The 18,266-nt window shown below is 39.1% G+C and overlaps 1 protein-coding gene across 2 annotated transcripts in view; it reads right to left on the bottom strand.

Annotated features, from left to right (window-relative positions):
• The window catches only part of MAPK11 (mitogen-activated protein kinase 11), a 32,308-nt gene that overhangs the window by 12,981 nt on the left and 1,061 nt on the right, over positions 1–18,266 (bottom strand). For both annotated transcript variants that reach the window (XM_042018206.1, XM_042018204.1), the window contains exons 2-6: positions 5,507–5,636; positions 4,070–4,128; positions 2,860–2,971; positions 624–653; positions 443–490 (exon numbers count right to left, since the gene is read on the bottom strand). In XM_042018206.1, coding sequence (XP_041874140.1) covers positions 443–490; positions 624–653; positions 2,860–2,971; positions 4,070–4,128; positions 5,507–5,636 — 379 coding nt within the window. The remainder of the gene's footprint in view (positions 1–442; positions 491–623; positions 654–2,859; positions 2,972–4,069; positions 4,129–5,506; positions 5,637–18,266) is intronic.

The raw sequence follows: 18,266 nt of genomic DNA, 5'->3' as shown, positions 1-18,266 counted from the left end.
GTTGGTTGAGTTTTATTTGTTTGTTTGTTTGTCTTACTGCCTGTAACTGGTAATAATGATATATTTTTCGCCGTCATTATTTAATTTAGCTTGTATGTTCTATAGATACAAAAATGAAAGTTGTTACAAGGCTTCACCTATACATGGCTGATGCAGAGACATATCACAGGTCAGACTCTCAAGATAAACTCCATTAAGTACTCACGCAGGGGCCAAACTATTATCTATGTACCATCTGTGCAGTACAGAGGGATTTTGCAAAGATATTTGCATTCATACTAAATTAACATTTGGGAGAAAACACATGTTCACAGAAATGAGCAAGTAACAAACAGTTGAAATGAATGGAATGAGACATAAAAATGGTAACTAATGTTTTTTTAGGAAACTGTCATCTTGAGAGTTTTCACAACACTCTTTGCTACGACAGCATGATACCTACCCTCAATTCACAGTCTTCATTTACGGCTAGGTTACTGGGCTTCAGGTCCTGTAGCAGAACACGGAGAGTCAAGTACTTATTTCAACCTTTTAAAATATATTGTAACTATGTCTTAGCAACACATTTGATGCACAGAGGGACACACTACATTCATTTTCATTACCTCAAAGACTGAACTCACCCGATGGATGATTCCAGCTGAGTGAATATACTGTGAAGAAAAAAAAAAAGAAGACAAAAAGGTAAAATTTGAAGTTAGAGGTGAAGGAGGTCAAAGCCACTTGTCTTATTATTTACTTCTGAGACTGACTGTTTTATAAACAGAAAATACTTACGTCATCCCATGTTTTCAGAGGTATGTCAAACGTCAAAACCTCCCTGTTTTGTCTTATCCAGAACTGGGTATTTCAAGAAAGGTAACCATGAAGACTAGATTCTACCATGAAAGGCAGCACTCAGTGATTCTTCTGTTTAAAGTCTCCTACCAATTTGGAATTTGTTCCAGCCTTCTCTGGATGTCCATGTTGATCAGCTAGTGGCTAGTGCAATCAGTGGCCTAGGGAGCAGCATGGTTGACTCCTACGTGATGTAAGTTACCTTCCCATACTGTGAACACTGATGTGGATGAAAACAGCCACACTTGCACTCTGGGACAGGTTAGTGACCAAAATACCCACCTAAAATACCCACAGCATTACTGCAAGTCCACTTTCAAAGCAGTATTTCAGTGGCTATTTCGTGTCTCTGCTATTTTACATAAAACATTTAAAATCAAAAACTGAGAAAAGCTTATTCTGTCATTGCCTATTGTTCTCTAGTTAGGATTAACAGCAAGTTTACCTATGATCTTATCAACCAGGATCGGCCAGACCTTGGAAACCTTCTATTCTCTAGACGTGATTCCACCTTTTTTAGGAGAAGGAATTATACACAAAACCTGTACAGCAATTGGGAAAACCCAAAGAGAACACAAGGGCATTCTTCATGTTTACCAGAAGGCAGGGTCACCTCTCAGTGCTCCTCACAGCAGCTGCAAGCAGCTGAATGAACAGGAAACCAAAACACTGCTTGCAACAGGAGCTGTGTCCCTGCTCTGCTGAGACAACCACAGGAGCCCCTCCCGGTGCCACCAAGCAGTCATATACATGATCAAATGTTCTTTGACTAATGAGACATGAGAATTTCAATTCCAGAAGAGAGGAGCCACCAGCAACCCCTCCCCTCTCAAACAGAGCCAGAAATGCACCTGAGTGCATTTCTGAAATTAATATTCACTTAGAGCACAGTTCTTACTATTATTTAGCTTTGACACAACATAGACTTATATTCAAAACCACAAGGAGGATAATTAATGCCAGAATCCATCTTCCTAACCAAGCTATTAACTCACATAAATGAGACAAAGCAATTAAGGGTTCAGTTTTGCAATTTTTATTCACTAAAATCTGTACTTAAAGTGATGGAATCTGCATGCATGAATAAGAATTACTGTCTCAGGCACAAGGTGACTTGCTGAAAGTCATGTAGTAAGTATATTTCAGAGCCAGTATTTACCATGGCTTGCTTTCAAACATATAATTATTTTCTGTGCCTAAAATATCAATTACTGTTAAGTTAGCTAGTAAAGCTGCTGACCTCTCTTTTCTGTTTGCTTGTATCTTGGGAAAATCCATACTGGTCTGAGAAAAAGCTTAGCACCTAGTAATGGGAAGCATTACCTCCACCTTCCCCTGTTTATAGACACTTGTATGTTAAATATCAGCAAAATGACACATATTTTGATTCTTTCGGAAGAAAATTTTGCTGTAGATTCATTGCCCGTCACCTGTGTTATTTAAGAGTATAAATTTTAACTGGTATGATTGAAGGAAACAATGACTTCACAGGCAGAGTAAATCCTAAGTGACTGTGTGCAGCATTGTACATTGCTGGGATGAATTTCTACTTCCAGACATTTCACAAGGGACCCAACTAACTTGGTTATCTCTTCACCCATGTGACACTCTCTACAAAAATCAGGACTGTGGTTTTTCAAAGTGGCTCATGTCTTTCAAAGCACAAATGTGAGTTACTTTCCATATTGTTCTTTATCCATTTCACATTCTTCAGAATTTTTTAAACATTATATAGCATATTATCGTCCTGCAGTAGGACCTGAAATAGACACTGATCTAAAGTTAATGTTCAAGGGGAGTATCACGTGTATTGTGCATGTAAACATTGGTAGGCTTGGGGGTTTATTTCTGGTTAGAAAATTACCTGATAATTTCTGAAATTATTGCTGCTATTTGTGCACTTTTAAGATATTAAAAAAAAAAGTGTTTAAGTACTCTCATTGCAACCAACCAGTCCTTACTACAAGATTTAGATTGCTGACTCATTACTACAACATTTAGATTCCTGGACTCAGACAGTACCTTAAGACCTCGAAGTAACTGATAGATGAGAAACTGTATATGATCGTCTGTTAACTTCTGGCACTTCACAATGTTATTCAGGTCAGCACCCATTAAATTTGTCACAAGATATCTGTGAGAGTAAAACAGTGAGAAAAAAACCACAGAATGGCAGAACATAAATCTTCTAGAAAAGTATCTACACAGGCCATGTAGGTTCCTTTTCCACTGTCTAGTAACACATTTTATATCCTTTAAATCAGCCATGAGCTCTAATAATGCCATCACTGGTATGAGACTTAATATAATGAAAAAGAAAAGTCCTTACAGTATATTAGAATCTTTTATCTCTGTTTTCTCCGTGACACACTACAGCAGTGATACATGCAACATATTTTTTGATGAAGAGGAAGCCTCACCCAACATCAAAGTGGCAGCCTGAGGCACCAAAACTATAGGACCTGCAAGGCCCTGGAATATCGGATGATGGAGGGAAATATTAGAGTGGTAGAAATAAAGAGTGTTTTGTGTAACTTCCCTCCCTGTTCCCACTGGAAGTTTTATTTTTTGACAAATTTTGCAGAAACATTGATTCTTTTCCAAATACGCTGCTGGGGCAAAAGTATGCATCTCTCATACCCAATTCCCATTTGTGTAATTTTGCCCCAGAGTCAAAGGGGTTTGGTCACTAATTTCCATGGAGACAAAAACATATTAATTATTATTTCTTCTGCTAAATTGTTTACCTAAGTGCTTGTACAATTATGTAAACCAAAAGGAACTCAGCATAAATTGTATGCTTGAGTCACACCAAAATATACCTAGTTTTAGGTTAGCCAAGACTCCAGCCTAAGTTTACCTTGTCTCAGTTAACTAACAGAATACTTTCCTACATCCCTGAACTCTACCATCTATCAATGAAAAAATAATCTACAGGTTATAAACACACAATTGAACTGGAAAAGTTTAAAGTTTGTTGGCATTTATGCAACATTAAATCATTTACTGTATAACTTTAATCTAATTTAAATAATTTAAATTATCATTTAGGAAAGTACAAAAATGAGGCCCATCTCCCTGCCTCCTCTTTTGTGGGAAAGTTGAAAAAAGATTTTTACAAAGCTGACTGTGGCTGCAAGTCTTTTGGAAATGTATGGTCTTCCTTTTTAAAACCAGAATGGTATTAAATTACTTAGTAACTAGTCAGAATGATTTAAAAAATTTTACTTACACTTCATTAAAGTTTTCTATTGACGTTGCAGGTGTAAAAACATCTAGCAGTCCTATAACCTGTCAGGTGAAAGAAGGCGAAGGAAGTGACATTTTATTTTTACAAACCTGTAAAGCAACATGGAATTTGTACTGACAGTGCTCAGCATTTTTGGGATGAAACTTACAAAAACATGACATATGGTCATACTGAAAAATGATAAAATAGGTGGTCTATAAAGGTATCACCTCAGCCATCTTAATTACAATCTTAATTACAAAGAGTAAAAACAAAGGCAGAAGTAATGTCTCATTACAGAAAAGCTGACACATGCCTTATACAATACTTATACTGTAGATTATGCACACTTTCATGAGTTTTCTTGGTCTGTTTTTGTTAACTTTTTTATCCTTTCTCCAGGATACTTTTCAATCAACTGTATTTTATTCAGGCTTCAAGTCATCAAGCTACCTTTAAGCAAGTGGATGCTCCACTGAAATCAACTGTTTACCACATAAACTTAGACCGGTACTCATTTATGTGGGGTCTCAAGGTCTACTGTCTTTCATTTAACTATTACACTGTTGTCAATTGCAATGAGATTAATCTTCCCTTAACTTCTCAACAGAATCCAAATACAGCAAAAGCAAGTTTGAGGTGTGGGGTTTTTTTCCTGGGGTGATGTTTCAAGATGTTTCAACAGTAGTGAGTAGAACACTTTTATTACTTTAGTTAGAGAAGAGTAGGATGACTTGTTTTGAGTTTCATTAACCTCATGTTCAAGATTTAATTAGGTATTTTTAAAATAAAAATGCAGCCTGTCACTGAAAGTTTCTGAAGTCCAGTGACTACACCTAAGATGGCTAGGTCCAGGTATCTTGGGTAGCTAGATGATGCCATGAAGATTTTTTGCCTTTTCTTTTATACCCCTGTTACACCTTTTTACTACTTCTGTATTCTTAGTGCTTTTTGCCTACATTCTTGGACTTGCTTGTCAAGCTAGGAGGCTAAACATTTGAGAAGCTTCGTAGGTAGGGGTTAGTGTGCCCCAGACCCCAAGGTCCTCTCCAGAACACATTCTGTAAACCAAGATAGAACCATCCAGGGGAAGGCTCCTTGGGGAGGGGGGCCCATTCAAGCTTCTCATTGGGGAATTTTTGATACATATGCTAATTAGTAAGACCTATAATGTTATACCAGATCTTTTGGGGGCATTGTGGTGTGCATTTCAGTGCATTTAACCTGGATGTGTGCACCTAAGGATCCTTAAAATAAATACCAAGGTAAAATCCCTTTTCACCTTCTAACCGTGTTTGACTCTTGATTTTAAGACCAGGAAAAGGCATCATAGACAGTTGCATGTACTTTTTGAAAAAGATTGTACCTAACTGAAATTAAACCTATCTTGTAAACTTTTGTAATGGAAATCCAAAAGGAAAGAACTCACTCTCCACTTACGTTCTCATGCTTCATGTGCTTAAGCAACCGAAGCTCTCGGTAGGTCCTCCGGGCATGGATAAGTGATTGAAAAGGTCTTGAAAGCTTTTTCACTGCCACCTTCTGTCTTGTTTTGGTATCATAAGCTGAGCTGGAAGAGGGAAAGAAAAAGTCCACATTGATGGGATGTTCTACAGCAAAGCACTCAACCAGTTCACTGAAGGAACCTGTACTCTCTTGAGGGCTCTTACCCCTTCCTGTACCCTCTTTCACCTTATACTCAGGGACTGCAACCAGGGAGCCAGTCAGCAGTAACTCCTGAGTGTTTGAACTCAGGTCCCTTGTTTTCCATCCAGCAAATTACTGATGCTTATGGTACTGTTCAGAATTCATCCCCAGGCAACCCTTTCCCCAAATGGCAGGAAAAGTAACCAGACAATTAGCTCCATTAGTGCAGCTCCAGCCTCCAGCTCCAAGGCAAGGCTTGTAGGGAATATGGGGATTCAAACTGAAGTTTGTTCTTACTGAGCAAATTGGAACCTTTACTAATTAGAGGAACACTGCCTTTGTGTCTATGAATGTTAATTATTATGTAACATTAGCTTGCTAGACGATAATGTCCCCAAACTGGTATCAAATTAGGATGTTGATATAACCAAGGCCATGCCTTTCCCAGCAAGTGAACAATGGGCACATCTTATACTCTATATTTAGGACACTAAATATACAAGTCAATATTTGCAAGCGAGGGAGACCCCCTCTTTTTGGGCATTAGAAAGACATGACAAGCCCAAGCCACAAATAACTGATGTCTGATATGTAGTGCAGGAATAAAAATGATCCCTGTATGTATTACTTCATGACACTACATAGTACAATTATAAAAAGATTCTATTTGTTACCTCCTCTTACGAAGAAAAAAGTTTCTTTCAATTGTTACTGTTATCTATTAAGTAATTGTATTCAATTAAAATACCTGGAAATTCTCAGTTTGAAGTGTGGATAACACTATCTGTACTTGCTAGAGAGTACTAACAGGTCAAGAGCCTTCTGACACATTTATCTTACAGAACTTTTTTGGAGTTACAAACACAAAAATTAGACAACATGAAAAATGCAAAGAGTAGAACGACAACAGTCATCAGTCACATCAAATGCTATTAACTTCTGCACAGTGTTTTAAACACTCCTACAAATTGTTGTAGGACACACCTGCTAGAGACAAAAAACGTTGATCGTGCCTGGAGTAGCTCCCAAACTAATACACTGAGCCTACAATCAGCTCCAAATAGGTGGACTCTTACACATATTTGGTGCTATGCTGAAGTCATGAAAAGCCAAGTGAAGAGCAAAGCCTTTATCTGCAGGACAAGGTGGTGTTTCTAATCAGAAGAAACAAAGGATATAATCAACAAAGGTGCAGGAAGAACAGTGGAATCTGAAAGGTGATTTCCTAGAATTCACCCAACCTCCATGAGGCCAACCCAGAATTTAATAAAGACAGAATAGAAGTAAGTAGATTTAATCAACAAGTTTCCTGCAGGCACTATGGAAGGAGGGAGTCACTCATGAGATAAATGAAATAGATAAGCAGATTACTTAGCTAGTTTCTTGCAAGAATCACAGAAGCTGATCTTCTGGCAAGTTTTAAAGGTGTAGAGTGCTGTGGTTTTGCTGAGCAACTCAGAAAGGGCACTTCCTGAGCAGCAGAAAGAATCCATAGGAAGGAGAAGACTGGTATCACTCTGATGAGTGGATGGAAGGGATACAGCAGAGAAATTTGTTCCAACAGTAGGGCAGGGCCAGAGTTATTCAGGATATGAGGATGCTGTGTGGCTTAAATACATGAAGCAGCTCAAGGAACAAACAGTGTGAGAAGAATTGACAACAGAAATATCTTAAATTCCACATAACCAGCCACAGGGACAACATGAAGGTTGCGCAAATAAATCTAAAGAAGTAAAAAAGAAGCCAATGCTTAGCTTTTAATATAACAAAGATTAGATGTAATTGATCTGCATTTAGTCATGGGCAACAAAGCCACTGGAGAACACTGCCAAGTCTCACGAATGCATACTGTCTATAGGCTTTCCAATTATTTTGGGAAAGGAAATGTTTATCCAGGTAACTAAATAACATTGCTCAAAACAGCAGTCTGTTTAACATCTCATCTTTTCTGCTAATTCCCAGGTCTTCCCACTCATGCTTGTACCAGTTTGTGAGACACTGTACACATTATATAAGGCTAGGAAGAATTAGATTTTAAATCCAGTTATCATGATAAACATCACTCTCCTCCCAGTTCTATGTTCAAATGTAAAAACCACTTATCTTTAAGATGAATTGCTTTTTATCCTCCATATGACTCAAGGCTGCAAAGCTTTCAGATGGTACAAAGCACGATCTTTTTAGCTTCAGTAATTCTTATGACAGCAGCTTTTTAGACCCAAGATGGAATCACATATGGAGAGAGGAGAAAAAGGACAAGGAAAGGGAAAGGGAAAAGTTGAGTCCTGAGACCTCCAACAGGAAATCATGAATTGAAGCTGCACAGGCCAGGGACTGATTTGGTTTAAATGAGTTTCTCCACACTCAACTAACTGCACCAAATTATAATCAGAGCTAATGCCTTCAATCTCCTTCCTTGCCTGGTTTACTATCATCATAATTCAAGTTATTAACAGTAAAGCATTCAAAAATAAGTTTCATGTTGTTTGAACTGTCTTGTTGGTCAGATTCAAGGATGACTTGCATATGTGATCTCTGCTACTGCCTCTGTGATCACATTTTTAGACTAGATCTGTCTTGCTATTACATCATCATAGCTACAATCTGATTTGTCCCCCGAATCCCTCATCAGCCGCTGAGTAAACTATTAGGTGGCAAGATGAGTTGCTTCCCTTTCTGTGTGATTTCCCCATGAATGCTCGGCTTTCAGAGTAGTCCCTGGAGAGGACATCTCTGGTCCCAGTCACAGCAAAAATATGGGCCCACCTGTGCTTGGCACCTGTAAACCCTTCTTTGGCAGCCTGTAACCAGCATGATTAAAATGACTGAAAACAGCTTAAAAAAACCCCAAATCTATACTGTTAACTAGCTCGATTTAACAGGGACGAAAAGGGTTAGAGGCCCTCTGTCATGGTTTAACTGCAGCTGGCAACTAAGTGCCACACTGCTGCCTGCTCACTCCCCTCTGCCTCCACCTCAGAAAGAAAAAGTAAACCTTATGTCTTGAGATATAAACAATTCAATAATTGAAATAAAACATAATGTTTTCACAATGCCACATAACACTACTTTAGACAGACTTTCTATCATAACTTAGAAAGAAATAGAATTACCACTATCTTTTTAGTTAACAAGAAACAACTTTGTAACAATTGTAGCAATGGCTTTTTCAGATATGATCATTCTTGACCCAGAACCCATTAGAGTTATGACACATTTTTTGCTGTCTCTCCTTTTCAAGATCAAGGATAAAAAGCCATTACTCTGCTGGGATGGCATCATTTTCATACAGATTAGAGACTTTCATTTAGTGTGATTTTCAATCATTGCTTAAATTAGACTCACCTTTTTAGTGTTGTCAACTCCAATATTTAATAATTCTACTGAAGTTCCACTAGATGAAGTATCAGTTTTTATTTATTAGCACATTTTCTCAGTTCTTAAGATTTCAGAGAAAAGTTTGAACATAGGAAGCCACTGCAATCCAAAAATTCAAGAGCCAGAAGCATGGGATTTTAACAGTCTCAAGATAGCTTTTTAACTTTTGATGGGACATGGATTTTGGAAGCTGATGCTTATAACTACGGCTGTACAGACAGTAATTTCCCTAGTATCCATGGAGTTTATCCTCTTTGGTTGCAGAGCAGTAAAACTGGACAGACAGGCCATTCACGTGTGCAGCCTGCTCAGACCCCTCAGGGACTTTGGAACTAGAACCACACTATTCACCTATGGCTACTTAGTCTTTGGGATCAAATTTGCTTCAACAGCTGGAAGGCTGTTTGTAGAAGCCTGATCTTACAAACCACACATCGAGCCAACTTGTATCCTATTTAGTAAACTCCAGTACCCAATGCAGGAAGAATCCTTCCTGGGATCAGCTTGAACTACAGCCAGTCCCTGAAATTCCTAACACTTTGGGCTTGGAGAGGGCTTACTAGTTAGGCACAGCACTATCTGCAGTGCCTGGAAAAAGTTCATCTTGAATGCAGTGTTCAGTCTATGAGTTCTCTTCATTCCTGGAGCCAGCTCAGGTGTAGCAGATGCAGCATGAAGGCATGACCCAAAGCTGGTTGTATGTGGAGCCAGTCTTGTGTCTCCAGCAACATTCCCATCTGCTGTAGGTTACCCATGTCAGACAACATTCCATCCCCATCACTCTGGATAACCACAAGATTTTGATTGTCTACAAAGTCTTTCACAAGCATTATAGCTGGCCAACTTAATTAGGTATATGCAATCTAAGCAACTGATTAGGGGTTAGGTGCAAAAACCAGAAGACTAACTTTTCCAATTTTCTTTTTTTATATAATTCAGTGTCTCAGCTCGTGAGGCTGTTACCTTTACATCATCAGAAGTTTGACTGGCTGGACACACTATACCAAAACTTGGACAGAATGCTGTACACAGCACATGTGACAGTGACACTGGGTCTGGTGTTTCTCCATATTGTTCCAGGATTCTATTTTTGTTTCTTTCACTGCAGCACAAGTTTCTTTCCTTCACTGGGTCACATTCATCCAAAACGTGTGAAAATTCCCCATTACACGTAACTGTTAAGAGGAAGACCAAAAAAAAAGAAAGAAAAAACCCAAAAATGCAATTCATGCTCGAAACACAGGTTCACAGTTTTGAGTTCTTATCTGCAGACCTCAACACCCTTTCAAGTACCCACTGACTCCTTCCACTGGAGGAGACATGAACTTCCTTGTGGACAGATGTCCTCTTAATTTGTAAGATCCTAAATTGTCAAGAAAAACAACTAACAGCAGCAGAAGGGTCTGTGTGAGCAGGTATTGGAGGGGAAAGAACTGAGGAAGGATCAACACTCAGAGAACTTCATCACTGACGGAGGCAGCCCTTACTGCACCATGTACTGGCAAGCAAGACAGAAAAGAGGGACCACAGGAACCCTGCCCTGGGACATTTTCTAGTAATTTCATGTAATTTGGGTTCCTACAACTACAGTGAATAAAACCCTTTTTCAAACTTCTCATAAATGTCATGGAAGTGAAAGAAAGTCATCACAGGAATAACATGGATTTTGGTTTTTGTTTGCAAAGTTTAGTTTGTGAGCTTTGTCTTCTGAGACTTATCTATCTTGCTCCTCTTTTTTAAAATCCAAATTTTTATTTATTTTAAATTTAAATAAAAAGCTACTTTTTATTGAGATATGCAGTAGTCTTGAAAAAAAGCACACACAGCATCCATCCAATACCAGGAAATGGACCATATCAGCTATTGGCAGTGAAGCAAGAGAACAGCAAACAGCTACCCACGGCCATTTTAAGTTAAGCAGTAAGTAAACTCAGGAAATGGTTCATTTGTTTCTTCTTTATAAATCTTTGTTACTGTTTTGCAAGTTCATGTTGGTGATTTTCACTTGCTAAGAGCTAGCTGTAAGGTTTGTTTGCTAAACCACACAAATCACAATATATTTGTGCATCAAAAGGAAACCATAAAGAAAAACTAGATGGAAGCAAGAAAAAATGTGAGAGGATGAGTAATGGGAAGCTCTGAAACTACATGTTAATCTTCTCATTAGACAAAAAACCACACTTGCTTGATGATGACAGGTTATGGTACTGTAAAAGCTAACATCCCCTCACTTAGATATTATTCCAGCACACCATGCTGGGCACTAGCATCAGTGGTTTTGGTTTTAGTACAATGACTGTTAATTATCTCAGATTAATTTACCCCTAAATCTAAACATAAAATATCTCTTGCATATGCAACATAATCGCTCTATAACCGACATAAAAATATGTTGTTTTCTGGTTTTAAGCAGACACTGAAAAATACTAAAAAATAATTGCTCTCCACATGTTTATGTGAATACATCATCAGTTTTTGTTCAATGTAACATGATCATAAAAGTGCTGTATCACTGAGTCAGCCTCTGAATCCACAAGCCATGTTTTATTTTCTGATCTGTCTCCTGTGCCTCCACAGTGACTTAAACATTTAAATAACTTTACAGAGGAGTAGTCACACTTTTTTAGGTGAAGCTACAGACAGCACAGCTTATATCAGTGGGAATGATGCATTTAAAATCATGGTTGTGAGAAAAACATACAGAAGGTTGGGGTCATAAGTAGTTAGCTTCCTCAGCATGTGCAACCAGCTCACGGATACTAAAATAATCATGTATTTTAGATAGCCTAAGCCCAATGTCAGTATGCAAACAAGAATATCAGTCAGCTGCCACTAAGCCAGTACAGTGCTAGTGGCAAATGTGTTCCATTCAGCATTTCAAAAAAAAAAAAAAAAGACTGACAGGTAGTTACACATTGTGGGCTTCAAAGCTTCAGCTAGAAGTGCCTGCAGTTAATGTGGATATAAAGTTTAACGTGAAAAATATCGGTGCTTTCAAAACATTAAACAAACCTATACAGACAAAATCTCACTTATATTTTGTCCTTCTTTTTCCTACTTCTCCCTCCACTTCTCCTTCACATTTCCTGTTTCCTTGCTCTACAACAGCCAAAATGTGAAATGGTAGCAATTTACTCCCAGGTTATGTAGGGGTTTTGAAATGTTCTCTCCCTTCCCGACTGTATGGGCAGAACTAAGATACTGTATTTTTGATACAAGCCAACTAATAGGTTCTGAAATTGCAAACAGCTCCTTGTGAAGTTGTACTGAAGCGAGCAACTAGGTCCTAAGACTTTCAGGCGTCTGGGACAGGGACTGTGTCCCCAGCTGCAATTATTGCTGACAGCAGGACAGGAAAGGAGGCAGCTATGCCACTGCTGCTTCATGTAGTCAGGAATATATGGACCATAAAAAAAAATATTGAAGTAAGGACGGAGGAGACCTGCAGAGAATACCCTCTGTTAATGTATTCTCACAGCCACACAGAAGGCTGCCATTCCATGACCTTTGCTGCCTTTCTGCCACAAATGGCTCACCTCATGACTTTCATCTCTCTTCCATCCCATGCCTCCCCTTTCTCTAAAAAAGATCTCATTAATTCCCTGTGAAAGAAAACCTGCATAATACAAAGTGGTCTTCCCCACTTCTTAACCCTGTCTTTTCTTCACCTTTCCTATCACCCTCCTCAGACACACTCAGGTGTCATCTGCTCTCAAACTACACCACAGGCTTAGTGACAGCACCCTACATAGACATCTCTGTCACAGCAATTTTCAGCCTTTCTCATCCTTCTCCACAAACATCTCCTTCATTAAAAGTGTTCTTAGACATTCTCATTTAAAATAGGGACCTTGATGCCACTTATTACCACTTCCCTTTCCTTTCCCAAGTCAGTTAACTACACTGTTCCAACAGCTGGAAAATAGTCAGGATGAAACCAGACAAAGGAATGACAATCTGCGTTCCACCCTGTGTACTCCACAAAACCACTCTCAACAAACTCTCCAGTGATGTCTCCCCAGCCACTGCTCAGAAACACCCTTCTGTCTTCCTTCATGCATCTTTCACAAAAATTGCTAAATTCTTGACCTTCCTTGGCTTTGTAGCTGCAAATCCCACTGTGTCCTCATTTCTAATGGCTATTTCTTTATGTTCCTCTGAGGGTCTTTTTCACTCTGCAACCTTTTTTTGTTGCTTTGATTATTTTCATCCATTCACTCCAGCAATACTACTGCAAAGATCTTCCTTCTAATTGGTAACATTGACCATGCAACTCCTTTTATTTAGTTCTCCTCTCTGTTGCAACCTCACCTTCAAGGCCTTTTTTGTAAGTATTGTTATTACATATACTGACTTTTAAATGTGTCCTGTCTCTGACTGGACTCTCATATCAACCTTCATCTCAGCTTTCAAGCAAGTGTTTGAATACACTTAGAGGGGCCCATTGTAAATATCCGCAAAACTAATGAAAGGCTTCAACACTTTCCTTCTGAATGATGCATACCAAAAATAGACAACTCCTAGCAGATCTTGGACAGCAGTATTTTAACAACGTTGTGTGAAAAGTTTGCAATAAATATAACCATTTGTAAGATGAAGTTCAGCCTCTGTATTTGCCTTGGGAACAAAAGACTTAATCAGAAAGAAATCCAAAGGGAGTCCATTAAAATCTACACATGCCCGGGATTGTGCATTTAGCCTGTAAAGATCTATACCATCTTCGGTTTCCAGCTGTATTTACACACAGCAGTTGTGTGTTACCACTACTCTAAAAGTTTATCTCAGCATTTACTGTTTAGAGTAGCATGTAGTGCTACAGTGATACACACCATAGCTCCAGTAACCTGATCTCACAGTGTAAATCATACACTCAGTATCACTACAGCTAACTAAATAGATACTTAAAAAAAACCCCCAGAAATCATCAAGTACAATCTTGGATGAAGGAATTTTCCTCTTTGTCAGCTAAAGTCAATTTATATCAGCTTTTAAAAACCCTGACATGCTACTGAGTTGTCTTCGCATCTTCTTAGAGTTTCTCAATGTGAAAAGGATGGTATCAGCAGTGTTATGTTCCAGTAATGCAAGTTAATGCCCTCAAAACATCTGTACCATCTAAGCAGAAGCACAGAACGGGATGGATGGCAGGAAAGAAGGGGTTAACCTTCAAGATTAGAGCATTCTGCTTCTATTTTTCCACTTGTACTTCCTCAAAGCAAAACTGTAGCCTAAACACCATTCCACCTTCCCCAATTTTTACCCAAAATTAGCCAGAACAAAAACTTAATGAATCTTAAGCACGTGCTCACGCGCTTAAAGTCAACAGGATAGAGGGATGCTGAAGTGTTGTAAATGACTTAAGGCAGGCTTTGCTTTCCTGCTTTTTTTGAACTGAGGCCTGTGTCATTACACTCTGACTTAACAGGCCTCTTCTTAAAAATACGTTAGGTCACCTGAATTGGTGTTAGGCATTGCATAGTCTTAAAATCAAAAAGAGATGGAATGTAAGTACTATTGATGCCAACAGACTCTGAGGAAACAGTGCAGGAGTTTATGGTTGGGAAGAAACTGAACTCAGTTTGGTTCACCTTGCAAGGTCTGTTCCTTCCAAAGAAGGCAGAACACAGATCCTGCAATATGCTAATGGGAAACAACCTGTTGGAGAGATCAGAGATAGCACGCTGCAGAATGCCATCAATCCCTCCCAGGCAAAAATAGGACTAAATAGGTTAGAAGACAGTTTACAAAAGCTGGCATAAAAAGAGGCATACAGGCTTTAAAAAAACTTCAAAGAACAGGAAACCAAAATCTATACGTTACATAATTTGTGGTATAATAAGAAGCTTTTTAAAAAGAGGAAGCTCTTTCTCAAGCAGGTAGCAACACCACCTCCTAGAGTAAAAGGTGGTCAGGTACCAAACCACAGTGGAACTACCAGTGCAACACAGCTGGAAAGCACAGATGCTCCAGGCTAAATGCCCCGTTTATAAGCAATATCACTGGGACAGCTGGAAGACTCAAACGCAACCAGAATTCTTATATTAAAAAGCAGAGTCATAAGGAACAAGAATTTAAAATTCAGTTTGACCTGAGACATAGTCTCTTTCCCCTAGAACTGAAAAGAAAGGGTTGTAGATTAAGATTACATTGTGAAAGTAAACTATCTTGCTCCCCATCTAAATGGCTTAATTTAACTTAAATGCTGTAAAACTCTCAGTTAGAAGGTCTAGTGCCTGGTACCTTAAGAGCTCTTGACTTCTGTGAGAGGTAAAGCAACTTTAAAGGCTGGACACTAAAAATGCATGTTTTCAAGAAAACTTTAAATTTAACCAAGTTTTAGCTTGAGAAAGAGTTAAAATAATTGTCTAATAATAAAAAAACCCCCTCACCTTGATAGGCAAAGCTATAGCACAAAAAGAAAACAACTCCAGACCAAACCAGTTGTACATGTAAATTTGATACTTGCTAATAAAAAACAACCCCTAGAAAAAAGAGAAATTAATCAAAATGTACTGTTGAAGATACCAATGATAATTTTACTTGCAACTAAACTACTCCCCCCCACCCCTTCCCCAGGGCTTTTAATTTTTTTTCCTAAACTTAAAAAATCAGATCTGACAGTGGCAAATGACAGCACATACGTGAGCTTGAATGGCCACAGGAGAAAGTTCACATAAAAGAAAGCCTTGCACAGAGCTAAAGTATAAGAGTAACACAAAAAGTACTGCAAGGATTAACTACTTGAGGGAGAGACCTCACAGTGATTCACATAGATGCTAAAGTGCAACTCTGCTTGGCAGTGCAGCTGAATTTGGAGGATTCCCAAAAACAAATGTTCTTTGTGATAAGTCATTAAAAAAGTGAGAAAAGCAGGAGAGCTCCTTATGGTAGAGAAGATTTGGGTTTTCTACCTATTCCACATCTAAATAAAACCTAAACAAAAAAACCAAATAAAAAAGCACTGTGCTTGGTACAGACATCTCTCTAAAAGTGAATCTGTTTTAAGCCAGTAATATCTATCTCCACAGCATATCTGATGCACCTGCAACTAACACAAACATGAATTCTACCGGACTTACGAAATGTCAATAAATTGGGCCAAAACATAGCCTCCTGACACAAACTGTTCTACTGATTTTGAGCTGCAAGCAAAAGATGCTTAAATGCAAGTATTTACAATATGTTTCTTATTACCAGTTACCAATTCCGTTATCCAAGTCTACTGGCTATGGCCAATAATTTACCATAAAAAAAAAGAAAAAAAGGGTAAGCCTGGAGAACAGTTTCACTGAGGCAGAAAAAATTTGTTACAACTCTATTCCCATTTCAAAGCCAGCATTTAGAGTTCAGGACCTTGGCTTCTATTCATCAAAGCACTTAAGAATTTGTTTAATTCCAGTAGTTTCTGTAAGACTTAAATATGTTTTTAGATATTTTACTGAATAGGAGTAAAATTATTCACAGAAGCAATATAGCGTATTACTCAAGGGAATGGTTACATCTCGTAGGTCTCCTGGGTAAAGCAAATGCACACAGACAGAAAAAAAATCAATTTCAATAGACACTAAAAATAGATGGCTTTTCTCAGAAAGATGTATACCTTTTCCTCACATTCAAGCTTCTGTTTGGGTTTATGGTTCATTGATGCTAACAAGACTATTAATATAGAGCAATATTTTATTGCTATATTCTATTTATAAATGTCTATTTTAGAGTCAACCTTTCTCATAGCATCTTCCAGTCTCCATTTTACATCTCAGTTCCTAGGCTTTGCAATTGATAAAAATTACTAGGATTTCCTTGGCTGTGCAGACAGTTTCAAAACCCAAAGCACCAGCTGTGCTGCAAGTGAACCACGACATGTTTTCACTTCCTTTGCAATTTCTCAGAAGTCTTGACATCTCATTACAAAATTCAGTAAAGTAGGTCTTTCCCTCAAAACTATGTCAGCATAAATAGGGAAAATAACCAGAAATGCAGTTTCAACTGGAACACAAAAGTAGTTACTCTGCTACTGTATATCCATCCAGCTCTTACTTTCTCCTCTTTTATTTCACAAACTAAGATTTTTATAGTATAAATAAATTAGGTCCTTGAGGAACTATTCCCAGCAGATGATCACATGCTTAACTACAACGGAAGGTATCAACACTCACATGGTATTTGCCTAGACCTCCCTGGTGCAAGCATAAATTAGAAATAATAAAAAAAGAGAAAAATTCAAAGATACTTCACAGCAGTCCTAAGTGTTTCTGCTGAGTGTTGGAGGTTTTCTTAAATGCATATTCCTAGCTTATGTGTAAACTTGGACATTTCACAGAGCTAGACAATGAAGCAACTAATACAAAACTCCATAAATGTTCTCTGGTATCTGACTGTGAAGAGAGAAAAAGTGAGAACTACTGCATGAGTTTAGAGCATGGTAAAAAGTAAAGTTCTAAAGAATTATTTTAAAACTTTTATTTAAAGTAATACTTGTATTTAAAGGCCCATTATGAATTGTTTCACATAATTCCACTTACCCAGCTTACAAAAGAATCACGATCTTTCTCAAAAACCCCTTAAACGCCACTATTATCTCCAAAAATTGATTCAAAGCTTTTATAAGCGTAGTAAAGCGTACATCAAATACTAAAGTAACAGCCCAACCTGCACTGGGAGTTCCCGAGAGTGCCAACATGACGTAGGAATTATCAAAGAGAGAGAAACGTTTTATGACAACATGTGGCAAGCCCTTCAACAACCTTAAGACGCCGAAGCCTTTGGGCGGCAATCTCTCCTAATTTGTGATCCCCCCGAAAGCACCGGGTGAACCCCCGTCTCCTCCCTCAGGCTGCCCCGCTCCCGGGGCTGCTCCCATTGTCTCGGCGGACAGAGCTCTCCCCCCGCCGCGGATGCCCCGGGGCCTCGCGGGATGTCCCGCTATATCCCCCGCCTGGAAGGGCCGCGGCCGCCGGGGAGCCCTCCGGGCCGGCAGCGGGCCCCGCTCCGACAGCCCTGCCCCAGCCCTGCCGCCGCCTGCCCGTCCTCCCCGCTCGGAACCGCCATGACTGTGCAGGATTCTCGGCTTCGGGGCAATTCTCCCTCCGGCGGGAGCAGCCCAGCCGGCAGCGGCCCCGCGGCGGGCGGTCACTCGGTGCTGGCGGCCGCGGGGAGCGGCTCGGCGGCACTCCGG

The sequence above is a fragment of the Corvus kubaryi genome, unplaced genomic scaffold (genome assembly GCF_017639235.1).
Source record: "Corvus kubaryi isolate FWS band 111438036 unplaced genomic scaffold, C.kubaryi_AGA036_p1.0 137, whole genome shotgun sequence".
Classification (NCBI taxonomy): Eukaryota; Metazoa; Chordata; class Aves; order Passeriformes; family Corvidae; genus Corvus; species Corvus kubaryi.
The sequence above is the reverse complement of the archived record's forward strand: the minus strand, read 5'-3'. Positions and strand labels throughout refer to the sequence as shown.